Below are 19,037 nucleotides of genomic sequence, written 5' to 3'. Positions count from 1 at the left end.
TGATGCTATAGATTTATAAATTTAAATATTCTTTTGTTTGTTTTGTTCTATTAAGATAGATTTTAATATTAAAGACTAAACAATCAATAAAATATATGAAAACATTTTATACATAGTACCATTATGTTTACAATTTTGTAATTGTATATAGTTCCATTATTTCTATTTACATGTAGAAATACATTTTACAGTGCTGTTCTTAGTATACTATTATTATTGAAAATATTAATGATAAATTACATGTAATAGAAGAATAAAAGAAACGCTAGAAACATGAGAGCGTAAAATGTTGGCTACACTACAGGTTGTTTCGCTGGTTTCGACACAGCTCGCACGGTACGGGACGGCCAAGAATAGCAAAGAGCACGCGAATCTAGCCGTCCTGTAACTGAGTCTGGTGAAGGCGACCGACCGCTCCCTTCGTAGTCCGTCAGAACGAATTTGAACGTATATTTTTCTTAGTGGAAAAACACGCGATCCGCGATTAAGTTGTATATGGAGGTAAGAAGTGGAAAACGATCATTTCAGCGTGTCGAATCACGCAAAGTGAACTGAAGTGAAGTGGCCTCGGCGAAGTGGAGATCTAAAAGCAGTAGAGAAGGAGAGAGTGAGAAGAAGAGAAAGAAAGAGAAGAAAAGACTGTGTGCGAAGTGGTTATAAGATTCTTGAGTGCAGTCGTGCGTGTTTTCGGGCAATGTCTCTCGAAAGTCGTTCGAGCTCAGCCCTATTTAAAAGGGCTGAACAGCTCAAACGCTGGGAACAGTCCGAAACAAATCGTGAACCGACTCAACCACGTCAGGTCGCACGAAAAATTAAATTCTCAGCGGATTGTGTGTTCTTGGCAGCATGCGCGGCAGGCGACAAGGAAGAGGTCGTACGTTTACTCCAAAAGGGGGCGGATATCAACACCGGAAATGTTGATGGTCTCACAGCATTACATCAAGTAAAATTCTTCGATTACTCTTTTACACTTTTGTTTATATGGCACGATTTCATTCCGATACGATTACGTCCACAACAACAAACTCGACTGACAATGAGTTCTCCCAGTTTTGCTTTCTCCTCATGTTTTCCCCCCTCAATCTTAATTCTTAATGCAAGATGGCTACTACATGTTCCAGCTGTCTAATTTAAGCGTAATCGATCAAATTTTCTTTCATACCTACAATGTCACATTTAATAATAGGATAAAAATGCAGATGTAGTTCTACCACAAAGTATGTGCTTCCGCTATCTCTTGCAATTCAAGCCATACAACTACTCCCTCTGATAACACTCGACAAAACTGTTCATCCCCACCCTTATACGACTATTGTTTATGTATATAGAAAATGAATTTAAAAATCAACAAAATTATTGCGCTTGGATTTATCTAAATATTTTATTGATAAAAGTTAATTAAGTAAAAAGTTAGTTAAGAAAGTAAATACAACTGAAAAATATCTTATCTTATCTTTAATGAATGTATATAATATATATAAAATTATTTCTGTTATATTTAATCTTCATTTTTAATTTATAACAATTATACACGTAACAGTTAATCTAATATCACAAATACCAAATAAAAAATTAGTTCTATGTAAATAAAATTTACACAAAGAAGAATGCATGCTAAAATTTAATCTTAGATATTTTATAAATGAGCATATGTTTTATATCACAAATTGGGAATGTTTCTTTTAAAAATATTGATTAATAATGTAAATATTGTGCTGTTCGTATCTAATTTATTTTGTTAATCAAGTAACTTGAACATATTAGTTTATAAGTTATTAATAATATATCAAGGTGCAACTATAAATTATCAAGATTGCTAAAATATATTGAAATTAAGATAAAGTTAAAAATAATTTTGTGGAAAATAAAATAAATATATTCCTACAATGAACAAAAATGTTTAATATTAATATTATAAAAAAGTAATGTTTTATATATATATATATGTGTGTGAATTTTTATTATGTATACACAGTGTAAAAAATAGAGAAAAAGTTAATTTATTAAAATCTTATTACAAACTTAAAATCTCGAATTATAATAAAGGTATGTATGAAATTCAAATCTTTTTCTAATGATTTAAATAGATAAATATCACGTACTGAAAAAATGATTAATATCATATTTCTGAGTGAGAATGTATTCTGTCACTTAAATATAATGTCAATAAGAAATAAAATTTCTATTAGACAAATAGTACTTATATTATAACAAAATTATTATAACTATTTAGAAGTTCTTTGATTATTGTTCATATTATTGCTGAATTAAATTCAGTTTATAAGTTTCACTGAATGAATTGTATCAAAGTTATGTAATTACTAAACTCAGCCAAAATCATTCATAAAGCATTTATATATACTTATAACAAACATGATTTAACCTTAAAAAGTACATATATATACATACATATATAATAAATTATTTTAGATGAAATATATCACATTTATTACTATTATTTAAGTCTGATAGTAAGAGGAAGTTTAGGCATTTCATGGATTTGCGAAAATAGAATGTGAAAATACATCAGGCATCAAATGCTATTTATAGTTCTCTGTTAGAAGTCAGAGGCTGCAGCATCTGTATTCTATGTCCTCTGTCTTAAAATGTTATGATACATAATGTCCTTTTTAATCTACATATGACATCATCCTCTAATTTTCATTAAATTTCAATTAGACAATTTATTATTTATAACTATTAGATGTAACACAGAATTCAATTATATGAAATACTTAAATATTATAAAACTTATGGCTAAATTAATAATAAATTTTTGTCTTTCCTTTTTCCCTGCTTTTTCTGTTTAACCTTTAAAAGTATTTGTAAATATATTATTGGAAGCTGTATTTATTAATATTTATGTAACTTTTTACATATCCTGTCGTTAGTGTTAAATATTATACTTTAAGATATTTTACCATTTCTATAATTATAATTTATATAACTAAAAGGAGTCACAATATTTTAATTATAGGCATGTATCAATGATGATCTGGATATGGTCGAATTTTTAGTAGAAAAAGGAGCTGATATCAATTGTGGAGATAACGAAGGCTGGACACCATTGCATGCAACTGCATCTTGTGGATTTATATCTATTGCTAAGTTAGTATTGCTTTTACTTTGATATTGAAAATACTAATGATTTATTAATGATTTAAATATTTTAATAATTATAATATAGTAATAAATTTCAGAAATTTGTTTAAATAAAAGAATATAATTTTACAGATATTTAATAGAGAAAGGATGTAATTTAGCAGCAGTTAACTATGATGGTCAACTAGCTCTTGATATTGCTGAAAGTGTTGAAATGGAAGATATGCTGCAACAACATATAAGTAAAGCTGGTTTGTATTTATAATTATCTTCTATAAAAAAAACATAGTAATCATTCAAGTACTATTATAAAATTATATATTTTGTAATTTGGTTTATAGGCATAGACTGTGATCAAGCCAGAAGTGAAGAAGAAAGATCAATGTTAAATGATGCTAGAGCATGGCAATCAGGAGCAGCTGGCAAGGATTCAATCCATCCTAAATCAGGAGCCACTGCTCTTCATGTTGCTGCTGCTAAAGGCTACATTGACGTTATGGAGTAAGAGTCTCCAGATTCTATTAGAATAAACTATTAGAGAAAAAAATATTTAAAGAAAAATGTTAGATAAAGTTATTATTTGTTATATACTGAATTTAGCACTGATATTTCAGGATATTACTGCAAGCTAGGTGTGATGTTAATGCTCAAGATTTTGATGGTTGGACACCTTTGCATGCTGCAGCACATTGGGGACAATTAGAAGCCTGTGAACTTCTAGTGGAAAATTTTTGTAATATGGACATTAAGAATTATGCTGTAAGATATATTAAAATTGTTTTATATTTTAAATAACCAAAATTGTCTCTTTCATAACATTACATTGATAGGATCAAACTGCATTTGACATTGCTGATTCATCTATATTATCAGCCCTGGAGGAATTAAAAGCAAAACAACAGTTATTAATGAAAGACCATCCACAAATTATTAATAAGAAACAGCCAACTATACCAAAGAAACGGTTTGTATTATAAACAATTAATAATCATGTACAAAAAAAATTCATTTATTGTATGAATTATTATATTGCAGCGTATCAACAAATAACGAAAATACTATAACTATGCAAGAATCGGTAGAAACATTTGAAGAAGAGACGCCAAATAAAGTTAAAAAGGTCGAATTAGAAATTCAGTCTGATAAAGAAGATTCTAGTACTGGAACAAATAGTGATGTTGGTATGTTTTGTTCCCTTTATATTACTTATATGGGTTTGCTAATTTGCATGTCTATATTTAAACATTTTGGCAAATTATTTGATTTTGTTACTAAATGGTGATGATTTTCTAAACTTAGATATTCTATGGATATTATTGTGTAGAAAAGATGTATTTAAAAAGATGTTTTGTAATTTGTTACTTACAATTTCATTTAAAAATGTGTGGCAGAGTAATACTACCAGAGCACTCTGTGAATTAAAGCAAATAAACCTAGTATTTCTCAATCATTTTGTATATACAGATGTTTTGATAAAATAAGAATTTTATTAAATTTTTAGACATATTCTTTTTTGAGAAATTCAGAGATTTATTTAAATTTATTTACAAATGATTGAGAAGTGCTGATGTAGGTAGGAATAGTTTCTTATGAAGAATATATTACGCACTATTCAGTTTTGCAAGTCTATTTTACTTACCTTAACAGCAATTTGTATTTCTTGTAACAATGCTGCATGGACAGAAGCGACACGTGAAACAGATATGGAAGAGAGTGATGGTGAAGGTGAATCTGAGACTAGCTCAGACTCACATTCTTCCACTTACTCCAATCAATCTGATAAGTCTAACGAATCAAACCACTCTCCATGTCTTACAGATGATGGTGAGTTTTGTCTGTAAGACTGTTTTTATACTCTTAAAATTACATTCTGTTGCATGTACATATTATAAGATCTCTCTTGTTCCTTTTCATAATGAAAATAATACTTTAAGATTTGATTATTACAAATACTATTCCATTGAAATAAATGGATGCACATTCCATTGATGTCCTTCCTTCTTAAAGAGATAATGTAAAATTAATTTGATTTACATTATATTCATTTTAATTTAACTTTACAGAAAAGAAAAATAGAGCAAATAGAGAAGAAACAGCCCCGCGTAATATTTCGCCTCCTATCGATGCTAATAAAGTTCCTAATCAGGTAATATTTATATACGAATTGAACAATATATTTTTTTGGTTATCAATTTTTATAATTTGATTCTTTTAGGCTCCAATAATGCCTCCAAAACAACAGACTGATAATGAAGAAGGAGTTATACCATCTTGGCGGCGATCAGGCTCTTTCAGAAATAGGGTACAAAATACAGAAGCAACTTTGTCTTCGAGTAAGTTATGAATATTATGAAAATACTTTATATTGTTTTACATCATTATAATATTCTATTACTATCTTCTATTTTATGTATACGTAGGGCTTGAGGATAAGGATAAAACTATTAAATCGCCAACCATGTCAAACAAACTTAATACGGAACCTGATGTCGTATTGACAAGAACGCATAGCTTTGAAACGGATGAAAAGTAAGTTAGATGAATTTAACATACATTGTTTGTGATATTACAATTTTGGAATTTCTTGTATTATTCAAATTTCGTTAACATATACATACATTTTTTATCATATATACATTATTCATATTATAATCATTTATAATTCTGCATATTTATATTTATGTTTATTATTTTGTATATCAGAATCTGCAAGCATTTAACAAATTATTCACGTCAGAAATTAAATATAGTAGCTTCTGAGCTTTATGCATATAGAAAATTAGAGTAGTTGTGTGCATGGCATGATGCATGTTATGCAGGTTTTATGAACAGTACTTGGCATTACGAGCTCGAATCAAGGCGTTTTCTTGCCCTACTCTCCATTGCTGCAACGCAGCTACTCCTACTCACACGAATACTACGACCCGTTCTGCATCTCTACGCGAAACCCACAGGTGCGCATATTTCGTACATCATATATATTAATGCTTTCGATATGTATAATTTTTCATAAGATTGCATCAAAATTTCTGTGTATTTGTTGTACCATATACTGTTATAATATGTTTATTATAACAGTTTATTATAACAGTATAATATGTTTATTATAACAGTATATATTATATTAATATATTAACAGTATATATAAACAGTATATATTATAATAATATATTATGATATTATAATAAACATATTATATTACAATCATTAATGTACGAAGTAAGCTTTTTGCATTCTCTGCTTTTGCACGGCTTAAACGTCAATTAACCATCTTATTGTATACCTCACAGTATTATGTATTTCACAGTATACAATTTTTAAACAGTGTAATATTAAACTTTATTCTGATTTTATAAAATTCACATAACTGAGATGAGATTGTATTTTTCTATTATATAACAACTATACTGTTTTGACTTTAGAAGAAAAGAAGCAAAATTAAACTTGGAACTCTCAAGACTGCCACAGGGAAGCAATACACTTTCACCAACAACTACATCCAAAACAATAGTGTCAAGTACACTGCCAACTACTACAGCTACAGCTACGACTGCCACAACAATAACAACTACTACAAGTCCTATTCCAACTAATCAAATACGCAGGTAAATATTAAACAAAGTAAAAATTTATTCTAAACAAATTCATGTAGGAAAGCAACTGCCATTTATAAAGTATTTTTCTATAATTTCTAAGCTAAAGTAATAGATTTAGAAACTCAGTAAATGAATCTGCTAAATGCAAGAGAACTAAGATAGGTTTTTAAAAGCTTAATTACTGCAAACACTTATTGGAGATCTAGAATATGTACAAAATACATTTAAAACCGTAGTTTATATATTCATATTTGCAACGTGCATTGTTAATATGGCTGAGTAGTGTTCAACCAGTGGAAGCTACAGCTACAAACAATTCAGTAGCAGTTCCTGGAACTCCCACTACACCAGGAGGGAGCAAACTAAGTCCAGGAAATATCTTCAAGAATTTCTTCAAGTGGGTACTTAATGTTTGACCTGAGAAGATTCTCTTGAAATGTGTGATTTTGCATATTTTATAATATATTATTAAATTATTGGCAGTGGCATGAAAATTTGCTTTACAGTGTAATTATTTATTTGAGTTGCATATATTTATCCTAAAATATTACTTGTCCCAATAACCACTGCCTTGTCTTTGTTGGTGAAGATAATATTTCAAACTCAAAAACACTGCCACTGAGACATAAGAGTTAATTTTCTCAGCCATTTAAGTAGCATCACATTTTTCAATGTACATTCTTTTTGTATAAAATCTATTTCTCAGCAAATTTACTGATGTGACACAAGATCATAGCTTCAAGTGCACGAAAGTACCATGTATGACATAAAAAGAAAAAAGAAACATGTGCCTCATTGACATACTGTTTCTTAATTTTACAAAAACATAAAATTTTGGCATGTTGAATATTTCAAAATATATTTTATCCATGTAACATAAGTACAATTAAACAATATTATTTTCTGACTATTATATTTAGGACTGTAATATTTACAGATGGTTGTGATTGATATAATTAATAACAAAATAGTTGTTTTAAGTTAAAATAAAGGCATAATTGTTTTATGTGATATTTGTAAGTGTTGCTTGTAAATTATGTTTATTGTAATATTTAATGCTTTTTAAATTTTTGTTATATTTAAAGTAAAACTTGAAAACATTGTATAGATAATTAAAATGTAAATTATCAATATAATGTAAATTTCTGTCTAGATCATTTGTTCCTCCTGTTCGTGATGAGGAAAGTGAAACACAAAGAAAAGCACACGCGAAAAGAGTAAGAGAAACTCGACGTTCGACTCAAGGAGTGACATTGGACGAAATCAAAAGTGCAGAACAATTAGTAAAAAAGAAACAACAAAACAATGAAATTCCTTCCACAATATCTTCTACACAGGTAAATCTCTTTATACATTACCTTGGCTTTGAAATATGTCTAAATCCTACTAAATTATTATAAGATGTACATATTGTGCTAGAATTTTTTAATCCCATATGTAACTATTATGTAAATTTATAAACATATGTATAATTGTGTACGTTTTATTTTGCACACCTGCAATACTTATGAAATACTAAATTTCTTAATAATAATGAAAGCTTTATAATTGTTTACTCATATTTTTTTAAATAACTCAGCCTGCAACCACTACCAGCAATACAGCCTCGATTACAGCTACAATAACAACAGCAACTCCTACTACTGTAATTTCAAATAAACCTTCTGAAGAACTTAATTTACCTGAAAGACGACCTTCCTGGAGATTGAAAGTGGATAATGGAAGCAAGGTTTGTAGTTTATATCATTAAATGAATAATTTTTTCACATTTTGATATAATCCATATTACACTTATACTGTAGTAATATATTTTTATATTATTGAAAAAAATGTATTACTTAGTTCCAGCTAGAAGATGCTAATAACAGAGCTACTACGCTATCTAATACAGATACTACTACAGCATATATGAGAAGACCTTCAGCGGGTACAAGTGTACCTAGACCATCATCAGCTCCAGTTGAAACTATCGCAACGAGTAGTGCAGAAACAACAGTGACATTACCACTTAGACGATCGTTAAAACAACCTGAAGATAAAGGTATGCACGTTGATACTTACATATATAGGTTTAAGTATATAAATAAAAATTTTTATACTACTTCTGCTGATATGTTTTAGAACAAGATAAGGAAAATGATAGTAGAAATGCACAAGCTACACAAGCTGTTATACAAAGGAGACGAAGACCTAAAAGGAGATCTACTGGTGTTGTCCACGTTGATATGGATGTTAGTATTAATTATTATTTCATTAATTTCAATTATTTGAGTTTATCATTTTTTATATATTTTTAAATTATGTGTTTAACATAAAGCAGCTTAATCAAGTAACTGAATATTTTATAGGAAATCGATCCAGAGAAACAAGACTTAACTGCTGGAGGAGATTATGATGAGTCCAAAATCAACCACAATGAGGTAAATAAATTAATTTTACCTTATTATTTTTTTAGAATTATAAATAACATTTAAAAATTTTGACAAGTTTTCTACTTTTACAAATCTGAATTAAAAATTATTTATATTAACCAAAAAGAATGAAAAAACATTTAATTATCTATTTTTATTACTTCATCATTAGAATAAACGAATTCTTATATGTAATAAGATATTTTTACTTTAACATTGTTTCTATGTTTGAATTAGTAAGCATTATATATAACTATTATAATATGAACGCAATTTCATGAAGCACAGACGTTTTGAGTTATTTTGGGATTAGTCTCTGGGAAGATTAACCTCTATTCGTGCATGCTTCGTTAAAAATAGTTTCCCATTTCTTATCCTCCTATATCTCGTCAGACTGTGCATTAAGATCAATTGCACATATAGAAGTACTGTAACTTTATTGATTTCTTAATTTTATATTTAAAATCATGTTTATAATCATATATTATTTTCGTACTATTTTGTATAATTTTGCATCATTTATTCCATTGCACACTATGCCTCTTATAAATAGATAATCTTTAAAATATATCAAAATTTATTGAAATTATTACATTAGTATACATAGTATATAATAATTTATATAATTCATGACGTATATTAAATGCACACAGATAGCAACAAATTAAGTATTTGTTTATATAAATGTTTCAACATATTTCATAATATATAAATAAGCAGTCTTTTTGTTTGAAGTAACAAAATAAGAAACAGAAGTAAAAAAATTGATCATGAACATAGCCTGAGAGTACCTAAAAATATTCTATTGACATTTGCAACAGTATGGCACTTTGACATTTAGAATAGATGAGAAAGAATGTATTTATTGTTTGCATGGTCCTGGACACATTTGTTTATATAAAAAAGGAAACAAATTTGTTTAATTTTATGGTAATATATATTGTATAACGTACGAAATTTTTTAACACAAAAATATAATTATTTTAATTACATAGTTTGCATTATATTTATGATATGAATAACATCAAAAGCATATTTGCAAAATTTGTATATATTTACAAATTATTGCATAGATAAATTATTTTTTCTAATATAATTTGATATATTATAATTAAAGCTATAGGAATTATAAAGTAATTATATACATATTTCACAATATTTAATTATTTATAAAATATCTCAAAAGTAAAACGTGAAATATATTTATTCTAAAAAACACAATCTTTATAACAGTGTAGGTTTATGCCTGTGACCTATAAATAGCATACCAAACTGATGCTTTAGAGTAAACTGGCTGATGTCTTAAGTTCCTCCACCCAGTCTACGTCAGTCAAATACTTGCTGTCATTAGAACTAGATCGTTTTATATCTGAATATATTGTGACAAAGTGATCTAACATTAAATTATAAAATTATTTAAAAATTTCAATCTTTCTTTAAAAAATACTATGTAAAGAAGTTATATTTAATTAAAGAATAAAAATAGTTTAAAGTAATACGATTTTTAAAGCTATTTTATCAGTTTTATAAACAATGTCATCCTATAGAAAAAGATCTCAAGGAAAACCAACAACAGCTGCAGGATTAAGAGCTCAAGCATCAGCAAATGGAAACTCAATTTTTGGAAACAGATCACGAAGTATTAGTGGATTATTTCCTTTAAATCAAAATAGTTATTCCGGTCTGCTAGGTATTAACGAAAATCCTATTGGATTACCAAATTTTTTTAATAAAACTACAAAAAGTAATGAATCATTTAGAAAAACTCCTTATTCAAATTCTACAAGTAATTTGAATTATCAAAATCCATACACCACATATGGTGGAACATCATCAGGATATGGAAGTATAACTCTTCCAATAAATATTAACTCTTTGCGTTTACCACCTTCTACGAGTTATAATTATTTAAATCTTAATCCAAATAATCATTTACAAACACAGAGAACAAAAAGCTTTAATAAAACAAAAACAAAACTAGATCTTCATATTGGATCTAGAAGTTCTAGTTTGCAAAGCTTAGCCAGTTCTGAAGGATACATTGTAAGAAAATATATTAAAATATTATAAAAAGAAATGTATTATATTTTTTTATGAAATTTGTAAAAGTTATTTTAACTTAATTATATACATCTCCTTTGTTTGGATTTATTTTACAGAGTGGAAATGACCGTACTGGGAGATCTAACAGGCTAGGATCTATATCATCACTATCATCAGAAGCACCTTCTATGTCAGTAAGACTAAAGTCTACGACTTCTGAAAATGGTGAATTAGATTATAAAAAATTGTATGAAGAATCTCAAGCAGAAAATGAAAGACTTAAAGAAAAGCTTAGGCGGTCAGATGAACAATTAAAGGAAGCCAGAAATTTATTGGACAAAGCACAAAGTGCTCAAAATAAAACAGTTCTATCTGAAACTGAGAAAAGGGAAAGGAGAGCAATGGAAAGGAAATTGTCAGAAATGGAAGAAGAATTGAAGGTAAGAATTAAAGACTTTTATTTTACATTTTAATTACTGTTTTGTACATTGTTCTCTAAAAATAATCTTCAGATATTATTATATATCAAGAAATTATTTTAATTAAACAATTATTTGAAACATTTTAACATTAATTATTATGTATCATTATATTTCTATACATTTTTCGATTACATACATGATCTTAGTTAAAATGCACGTTACAATTTTTTGACAATTACGTTTTGATTGTTATAACTAAATACAGAGGAAGGTGCCAGCATTTCTGGAGTGGTTAATTTGAGAGAAATTGAAGAAGTATAAGCAGCTTTTAATGCATTGCTTTTCTTTATTTGCCATTTCTTGGTGCTTCTATTTTTAGTACTTCTTATCAAATAATCACGCTTATTATTTACGCAATATAATGATTTTAATTGGCACTTTGTATTTTTTTCTTACTTTATTTTTTTATTTATAGTCTGTGTGGTTTACATTATCTATACATTTGGCTAATAATTGAAAATGATATTATTATTGTATAAATGATGGTAGAGTACATAGTATTGTCTGGTGGGGCTTTTATAAGACAAGCGAATTTTAGGCTAATTGTTTCACTGTTTACAGCAATTACAAAAGCTCAAAGCTGAAAATGAGAGATTGAAAGCCGAAAATCGGGCACTTACCCGCGTCGTATCCAAACTCACCAATACTACTAAATAGGTAAAGGACATAATGACAGCATCTGCGTTAACAGTGTACATCGTATTCCATGTACAATATTAATTAATTAATTGATTACTTACGATTTTTACGTTCTGATCGCAATATTAAAATGTTGAAACGATGTCGCTCACTGACTTATCTTACAATACAGCTTCGCAAAATATACTACGCGTAATTGTGATCATTAAAATAGTTTCATTTTAAGAATCTATAACAGCTTATGGTACAAAAATTTAAAGCTTGTATAAATCTTTTTAATAGATATTATGCTATAATTATATAAGACTACGTTTTTCTCTATTTTACTAATGATACTTACAGTATGTGCATCTTTATTGATTTCCATATATATATATTCTTTTTATATTTCTAAATTCTTACAAAAATAACGTTTAATAAAATTTACAGATATCTTATTATTGTTAAATCATTTGTACCAATACAAATGTTACGTCAATAGAAATTAAAATATCAAATACATAATCAGATTATTTCCCAAAATTAAAGAACGCAGCCTGTCCTTTATTTTAGTTCTAAAAACAGCTCTTATAAGTAATGTAATTTCAAAATTTTTTAATTATATAATTTAAGATGTTTTAAAATAGTAAAACTTTTAAGAAATATGAAATTCTTATAGTTCTAATCCATAGAACATGGACTGTTTTAAAATTTCAGTTTAATTTTAAAAAAAACTTACAAATACTTTTATTTCGGCTATATTTTTGTAACTTTTGAGTACTATTTTTGAACTTTGTGGAAATATAAACATTTAAGAATATTTAAAAATTTATATACATAACTGTATCATTTTGCCTAAGAAAGCATGTTCAGAGTAAAGTTGCATTTTATTGCACTATGTATTGTTTGATACTCACATTTCATTGCCCGATTTATATTATACATATCACTCTTCATATATTGTCTACTAGTAATTTTGTAATAATAGATTTTGTAAGATGCATGAAAAAAATTGAATAATTAAAATATAAGATTGCATCAAACAATAAAAAACAATCTATATTTATATTTTCTACATTATTTTAAAGATATAATTTATTTTAAAAATCATAATAAAATGGTATAAACGTTATTTATGAATGCAATAAGAACCAGAAATCCAATTGGAAGAGCATTAACTTAGAAACAGGAGATAAAAAATATGTATTAAACAAGCCAAGATATTGGGGTATATATTAGAAATTGCTTTACATGCAATAATTACTTTCGCTTTTACTTTTTATTTCTGCACATGATCTTAAAATATAACAGTTTATTAAAATTATAAATACATAAATTCTAAAAAGGTTCAAAAGATATTGATAAAATATAATTCAATATTTTAATTTAATTATGTTATTCCTTATATGTGTGTAAAATTTTTACATAGCATTAAAATTATATCCACTTGTTATATTTTATATATACTACTCCTTTGATTTTAATGCACTTAATTGTTTTATTGTTTTCATTTCTAAATCTCCAGTTGCAATGGTACTTGCTTGTGTCCCATGTTTTGTTTGAGTTGTTTTTCTTATTTTGTGAGCATTTATTTGACCCACTCTATAATGGCATTGCCTTTGTATTTCATTCTTTATTTTTTAAAAATTTCTTTTTAGTAAGGAATACAATTAAATATGACACAAAATAGTTTTACCTTCTTCTTTTCTAGGTGATGGACCAATTGAAATGTGAAAACCAGAGGCTAAAAGATGAAAACGGTGCCTTGATAAGAGTAATCAGCAAATTATCCAAATAACTCCAATGGTCTTAAAAAAGGGCTGTCTAGCGTTTCTTATGTTGCATTACAATTGATTGAATGAATTGTTTTAGCTATAAAGCATCATGATCATTATTGCTAGTATTCTTACAATGTATATTACATCATCACATTATTGATGAATTTATTCTTAATGCTAGTAATTTAATTTATTATCAAACAAATCACTCGCGTGGCTGTGCCAAGAGCGAAGAGAGACATTGCTCCTATTCTTAGAATTGTGAATAGTCGACTATAAAGGACTTAGAATTTTTACTTTCTCACATGTAACTCTTCCTGTCGAAGATAAATTTCATGGTTCATTTTAGAGCCGGCGCTTGTAAAGCAAAATGTACTTCGTTCGAATTGATAAAAAACAAACGTTCTTTATGACAATTTTTTTTAAAGAATTCACGTTATTAATGTTGACTCTTTATAAGGATATTTTGTAAATATGTAATAGGTAATAATAACGTGGCATTTTAGAATTAAATAAGAAAATTTTTTACTTTCAAAAAACACGTAAGAGATATATATCAAATTTATTGTATAAACTTGTTTCCATAATTGTAATGCAGGCGAATACATTCGTAGCGTATTACAAGATTAAGTAGAACAATAAAAAAAAAAGTGAATTAAGATAATGATTTTCATGCTATTCAAGTGGCCTTTCCTGGAAGACTGCAATTTATAATCCTTCCATCATTGCCATATTTTACAGAATGCAGAAAATTCATGCAGTAAATAATGTATGTTTTAATATTATTTTACAATTCGTTGTTATTGAAATATAATTCAAACAACTAAAATTTTTTAATACATAAAAAAGGTTAAAGATAATGTAGTTTCTATTTATTGGTATCAACAAACAAATTGTGTTGTTACATTTAACAACTAATTTAATGTATTCGATTGAAAGAAAGGACTTTACTTTTTAAATAGAAATATTTGTAATGAAATTTTAATTTTGATAAAAATTATAAATTTATAAGTAATGAGAAAAGGAAAAATGACAATGTATGGGTGACATGTTTTTTAACAATGTTATTGTAAAAAATTGTACAAAGATAAGTTGAAATAGTTATTTCATAATGATGTTTGTTATTAAATAACAATTCTGCGTAACTGTTTAGTATATACACGTACTTCCATTATATTATATAGCTACGTGCTTATTGTACTTGAAAATTGTTTGAATGAAACTAGCATCACAGTATACAATGCTCATTATTGTATAAATATAAACAAAAGTCCATTTGTACAATTTGTGATAAGTAGTTCAATCTTTATCAAATATTTTTCGGCTTGATTGAGATGTTTCATATTATGTATTTTTTGTAAATATAATTATCTATAGCTATACATATATATGATTGTACTGTATATGTATACAATATTATTCAAATGATCCTAATAATTATTTGTAAATTTTTGTTTGCGTTCTTGTCATTCATTTTATATCAATGTATCTTCATAACATTTATAAAACCACATTCAATATTTCACATAAGCAACACAAAATGATTGAATCTTTGCAAATTCATTCATTTGATAAAGATTGATTCTGCTATGATATCTTGCACGATTATAATAAACATGTCCTACCCTCAGGTATCACGTAGATGAAAGTCAGTGAATGTGGTCTGACGTTTTTGTGAAATATTTTATAATATAATTAACACTGTTAAAAATAAAATTTTGTGCTGGTTCAAATTAAATTTTGAAGTTACATAGGAGCCTAACAATCTCCAGTTTGTTAAATCTGAAATATTTATTTCATATTTGGTTTTATATTTGTGATTTACAATTTATAAAAAATAAATTTTTTTAGAAAGATTGCTAGAACGATTGCTTATATATTTCGTATAACAGTCTTAATGCGGTGATATGTAAATATGTTAAAAAATAGGCACATTTAATTATTTATAAGTTATTATTAAAATGCTTCGATTATAAAAATAACATTTGAAATTAACTCAATAATCTTGTCATGATTTTTGACACTTTGACCATATCTGCACGATCCTCAGTAAGTATAGCTGCCTTGTGTAGAAACTTCTTATATATCTTTCTCTTTCCTGCTTTGTACTTTTTTACCAATTCAGGGTTTGCTTTAAGTATTTCTGAACATATCAGTTCCAATTCCTTTTCATCCGATATTATAAACCATTTATTTTCTTCAACAATCTATATATGATATAAAACATTATTAGAATTCATTAATATGTAAAAAATATAAAGTAATTTAAGTTCTTTTCACCTGTTTTGGCATTTTATTTGGTTTGTTGACTAATTCATTTAATAACTTTCTTAATGTCCGTCTATTTATTACTTCAGCTTGTATTAAGTCCATCAATTCCTCTATATACTTCTGATTATTAACACTAAAAATTCTATGTATTAATACATCTTTTTAATTTATTACAATAAACTTACCAAAATGTAAGATTCAAATTATAGTCATCCATAAATGATAAGATGTCAGAAATAAAAAGTTTAGCCACCAACTGAGGATCACGATGTTTACCATTCTTTAAGATGTCGCAAAACAGTAGAAACAAATCAAAATTACTCTAAAAGTAAAAGTTATTTAATACATATAATATATGCTTAATTATAATTTAATTTAACAGTTCAGATATTAAACATACTGTTACTGCTACAAGCGTGTCTGGTGTAAGACCCTGGAGTAAATTTTTACGTATTTGTTCTGGCAACTCTGGTAATTGCTCTTTTAAAGATGGTACATCAATTAAATTATACTTATTTTGTACATTTCTCTTAATGTGTAAATATAAGGGAGGTAAATTAGGTTCAGGCATAAAACGATAATCCTAAAAGGTAATAAATATATAATGTTCCTTATGTTAAAAATTATTACAAAAATTAAGTAAATATAAACTATTTTAGTTTGTGATTACATGTTTGTCTTCTTTTTCACGCATGAGAATTGTATTTTTGTTTATTGGATTCCATGCACGAGTCTCATTAATAACTTGTCCTCCTTTTTGTAGAATTGAAATTTGTCTTTTTATCTCATATTCTACAGCATGGTTGAGAGCACTTATACTTCCAATGTTTTTCAATTCTGTTCGAACGCCTAAAGGTGCATTAGGTTTACTTACAGAAATATTTGCATCAACCCTTAAAGCCCCTTCTATAAATGCAAAACAATCTATTTATTTCTAATTAATAATTATTCATAGATAAACATTGCATGTGAGAATAAAATCCAGTTTACCAAACCTTGCATTTTGCAAGAACATGTGCCTAACAATTGTAAAATGAGACACAGTTCCTGTACAAGAGCTGCTGCTTCTTCTCCATTTGTTAAATCTGGCTCAAACACAAATTCCATCAAAGGTATTCCAGCTCGATTAAGATCAATTAAACTTCTGTCACAAATGAAACAAAGCAACATATAATTTATCGTATTATTTTGCAAAATATATTTTAATTATTATAACAGAAAACTTAATAATGCCTTCCAAAAACTTCATTATGAAGACTTCTCCCACTATCTTGTTCCAATTGTATTTGTTTGATTTTTGATGACTTTGAATAAGATTTCTTGTGCAATCCAGATTTGAATACATTAAATTTAATTTCTCCATTAACAGCTAAGGGCTTCCTTTGTTGTGTGATTTGAAAGCCAGCCTATACAAAACATTATTAATAAAATATATGTAAAATAAAATGAACACTAAATAGATGTGTATATATTTTATATTACTTTAATTTACTTTCAATAATTATGTTTTAAATAATGAAGTTATTATAAAGTATATTTAGATATATTTACAGGCAAATCAGAATAAAAATAATGCTTTCTTTCAAACATTGAAACAGCATTTACTTCACAAGAAAGAGCCAAAGCAGTTAACACTCCAGCTTCTACACATTTTTTATTTAATACCTATAAAAACAATACAATGAGAAATTACTGAATTACTTTTCAAAAATATTTACTATACTTTACTGGCATCGTCCCAGGTACTGCACAATCAAACAATGATACACAGGAATTAACTGAATGATTAAAACTTGTGGGACTCCCAGAAAATAATTTTGATTCTGTTGAAATTTGTGCATGTATTTCCAAACCAACTGAAGGTTTCCATTCTCTATCATATAAAAAACATTTTATTGTTTCTATATGTAATGTGATGTATTTTTCAAGTAATTTTTTAACATACTTACAGATTTGTAGAAATAAATCGTACACAAAATTTCCTGTATGTATTTTTATAATACTTTTTTATGAAATTACTAATTCTTCTATATATTAACATTTCTGAAAACTTATTTTATAAATACAAAAATAGGATATGTTTTTTACACTTAAAAATATGACTGTAATAGGTAATTAAACAAAATGGATTTATATAATATTGTGTTGGCAACTAAGTGATTGCGGATTTTGTCACTAAGTGGTATTGACAAAATCCGCAATCACTTAGTTGCCAACACAATACTATGTTTACTACATAGATATGAATGTTAACTTACTGAATAACAAAGTTTATATACATAACTCACCTTTAAAATGAAGATAGTAGTTTTTGTCTATTATTATACATACATGTTCATTCAAATCTTACGTAATTTTAATCGCAATAAACATCTGTTATCAAACATACGTGTATGTATTATTCTACTTGGGTATTAAATTATCGATACATCGAAATTTCAAATTGTATATGAGTAGTATAATATACAAATTTTATATTTTCAAGAAATAGATTGTATTTTCAAATTTTTATTCTTTATTACAAATTTATTTATTGCTTAAATTATAAATAAATGAAATGGAAAGTAAATAAAATATAGAATGTAAACCTCCAATAAATTAGTGAAACTTGACAATATATAATTTTGCAAATTCATTTTTTGTGCTACTATTTTGAAGTATACCTTTAACTATAAATTCATACAATTTGTATTATTCTATAGATTGAAATTATAATAGATATTATAAAAACAAAAG

At 26.9% G+C, this 19,037-nt stretch overlaps 2 protein-coding genes across 13 annotated transcripts; one reads left to right on the top strand and one right to left on the bottom strand.

The window, feature by feature from the left end:
* Nucleotides 1-301: 301 nt before the first annotated feature.
* LOC100749351 (protein phosphatase 1 regulatory subunit 12A) lies at nucleotides 302-14,704 on the top strand. Of its 8 annotated transcripts, none has more exons than XM_012381842.3 (22): nucleotides 304-943; nucleotides 2,978-3,108; nucleotides 3,235-3,353; nucleotides 3,444-3,603; nucleotides 3,717-3,861; nucleotides 3,933-4,066; nucleotides 4,138-4,283; nucleotides 4,786-4,926; nucleotides 5,166-5,248; nucleotides 5,318-5,435; nucleotides 5,523-5,631; nucleotides 5,922-6,056; nucleotides 6,525-6,707; nucleotides 6,982-7,095; nucleotides 7,852-8,035; nucleotides 8,278-8,427; nucleotides 8,541-8,739; nucleotides 8,820-8,929; nucleotides 9,047-9,118; nucleotides 11,269-11,592; nucleotides 12,196-12,291; nucleotides 13,964-14,704. In XM_012381842.3, exons 1-21 carry the CDS (start codon nucleotides 695-697, stop codon nucleotides 12,289-12,291), a joined length of 3,102 nt encoding a protein of 1,033 aa, XP_012237265.1. In that variant the 5' UTR covers nucleotides 304-694; the 3' UTR covers nucleotides 13,964-14,704. The 8 variants fall into 8 exon arrangements, with proteins under 8 accessions (XP_024221304.1, XP_012237265.1, XP_012237263.1 ...); XM_012381840.3 differs by having other exon boundaries at nucleotides 4,750-4,926; XM_024365536.2 differs by lacking the exon at nucleotides 8,278-8,427 and having other exon boundaries at nucleotides 302-943; nucleotides 4,750-4,926.
* A 1,260-nt stretch (nucleotides 14,705-15,964) lies between these two features.
* Nucleotides 15,965-18,688, bottom strand: LOC100743461 (glutamyl-tRNA(Gln) amidotransferase subunit B, mitochondrial). 5 transcript variants are annotated; one of them, XM_033319195.1, is made up of 10 exons: nucleotides 18,251-18,684; nucleotides 18,030-18,174; nucleotides 17,853-17,966; nucleotides 17,535-17,707; nucleotides 17,297-17,445; nucleotides 16,972-17,225; nucleotides 16,702-16,884; nucleotides 16,487-16,623; nucleotides 16,311-16,434; nucleotides 15,965-16,237 (listed from the first exon to the last, which is right to left on the bottom strand). In XM_033319195.1, the coding sequence occupies exons 1-10, from the start codon at nucleotides 18,340-18,342 to the stop codon at nucleotides 16,022-16,024; spliced, it is 1,587 nt and encodes a 528-aa protein (XP_033175086.1). In that variant the 5' UTR covers nucleotides 18,343-18,684; the 3' UTR covers nucleotides 15,965-16,021. The 5 variants fall into 5 exon arrangements, with proteins under 5 accessions (XP_033175086.1, XP_012237272.1, XP_033175087.1 ...); XM_012381849.3 differs by having other exon boundaries at nucleotides 16,972-17,207; nucleotides 18,251-18,681; XM_033319196.1 differs by lacking the exon at nucleotides 17,853-17,966 and having other exon boundaries at nucleotides 18,251-18,686.
* Nucleotides 18,689-19,037: the final 349 nt, after the last annotated feature.

Source organism: Bombus impatiens, unplaced genomic scaffold (assembly GCF_000188095.3).
Source record: "Bombus impatiens unplaced genomic scaffold, BIMP_2.2 scf_0136, whole genome shotgun sequence".
In the NCBI taxonomy this organism is placed as follows: Eukaryota; Metazoa; Arthropoda; class Insecta; order Hymenoptera; family Apidae; genus Bombus; species Bombus impatiens.
The sequence above is the reverse complement of the archived record's forward strand: the minus strand, read 5'-3'. Positions and strand labels throughout refer to the sequence as shown.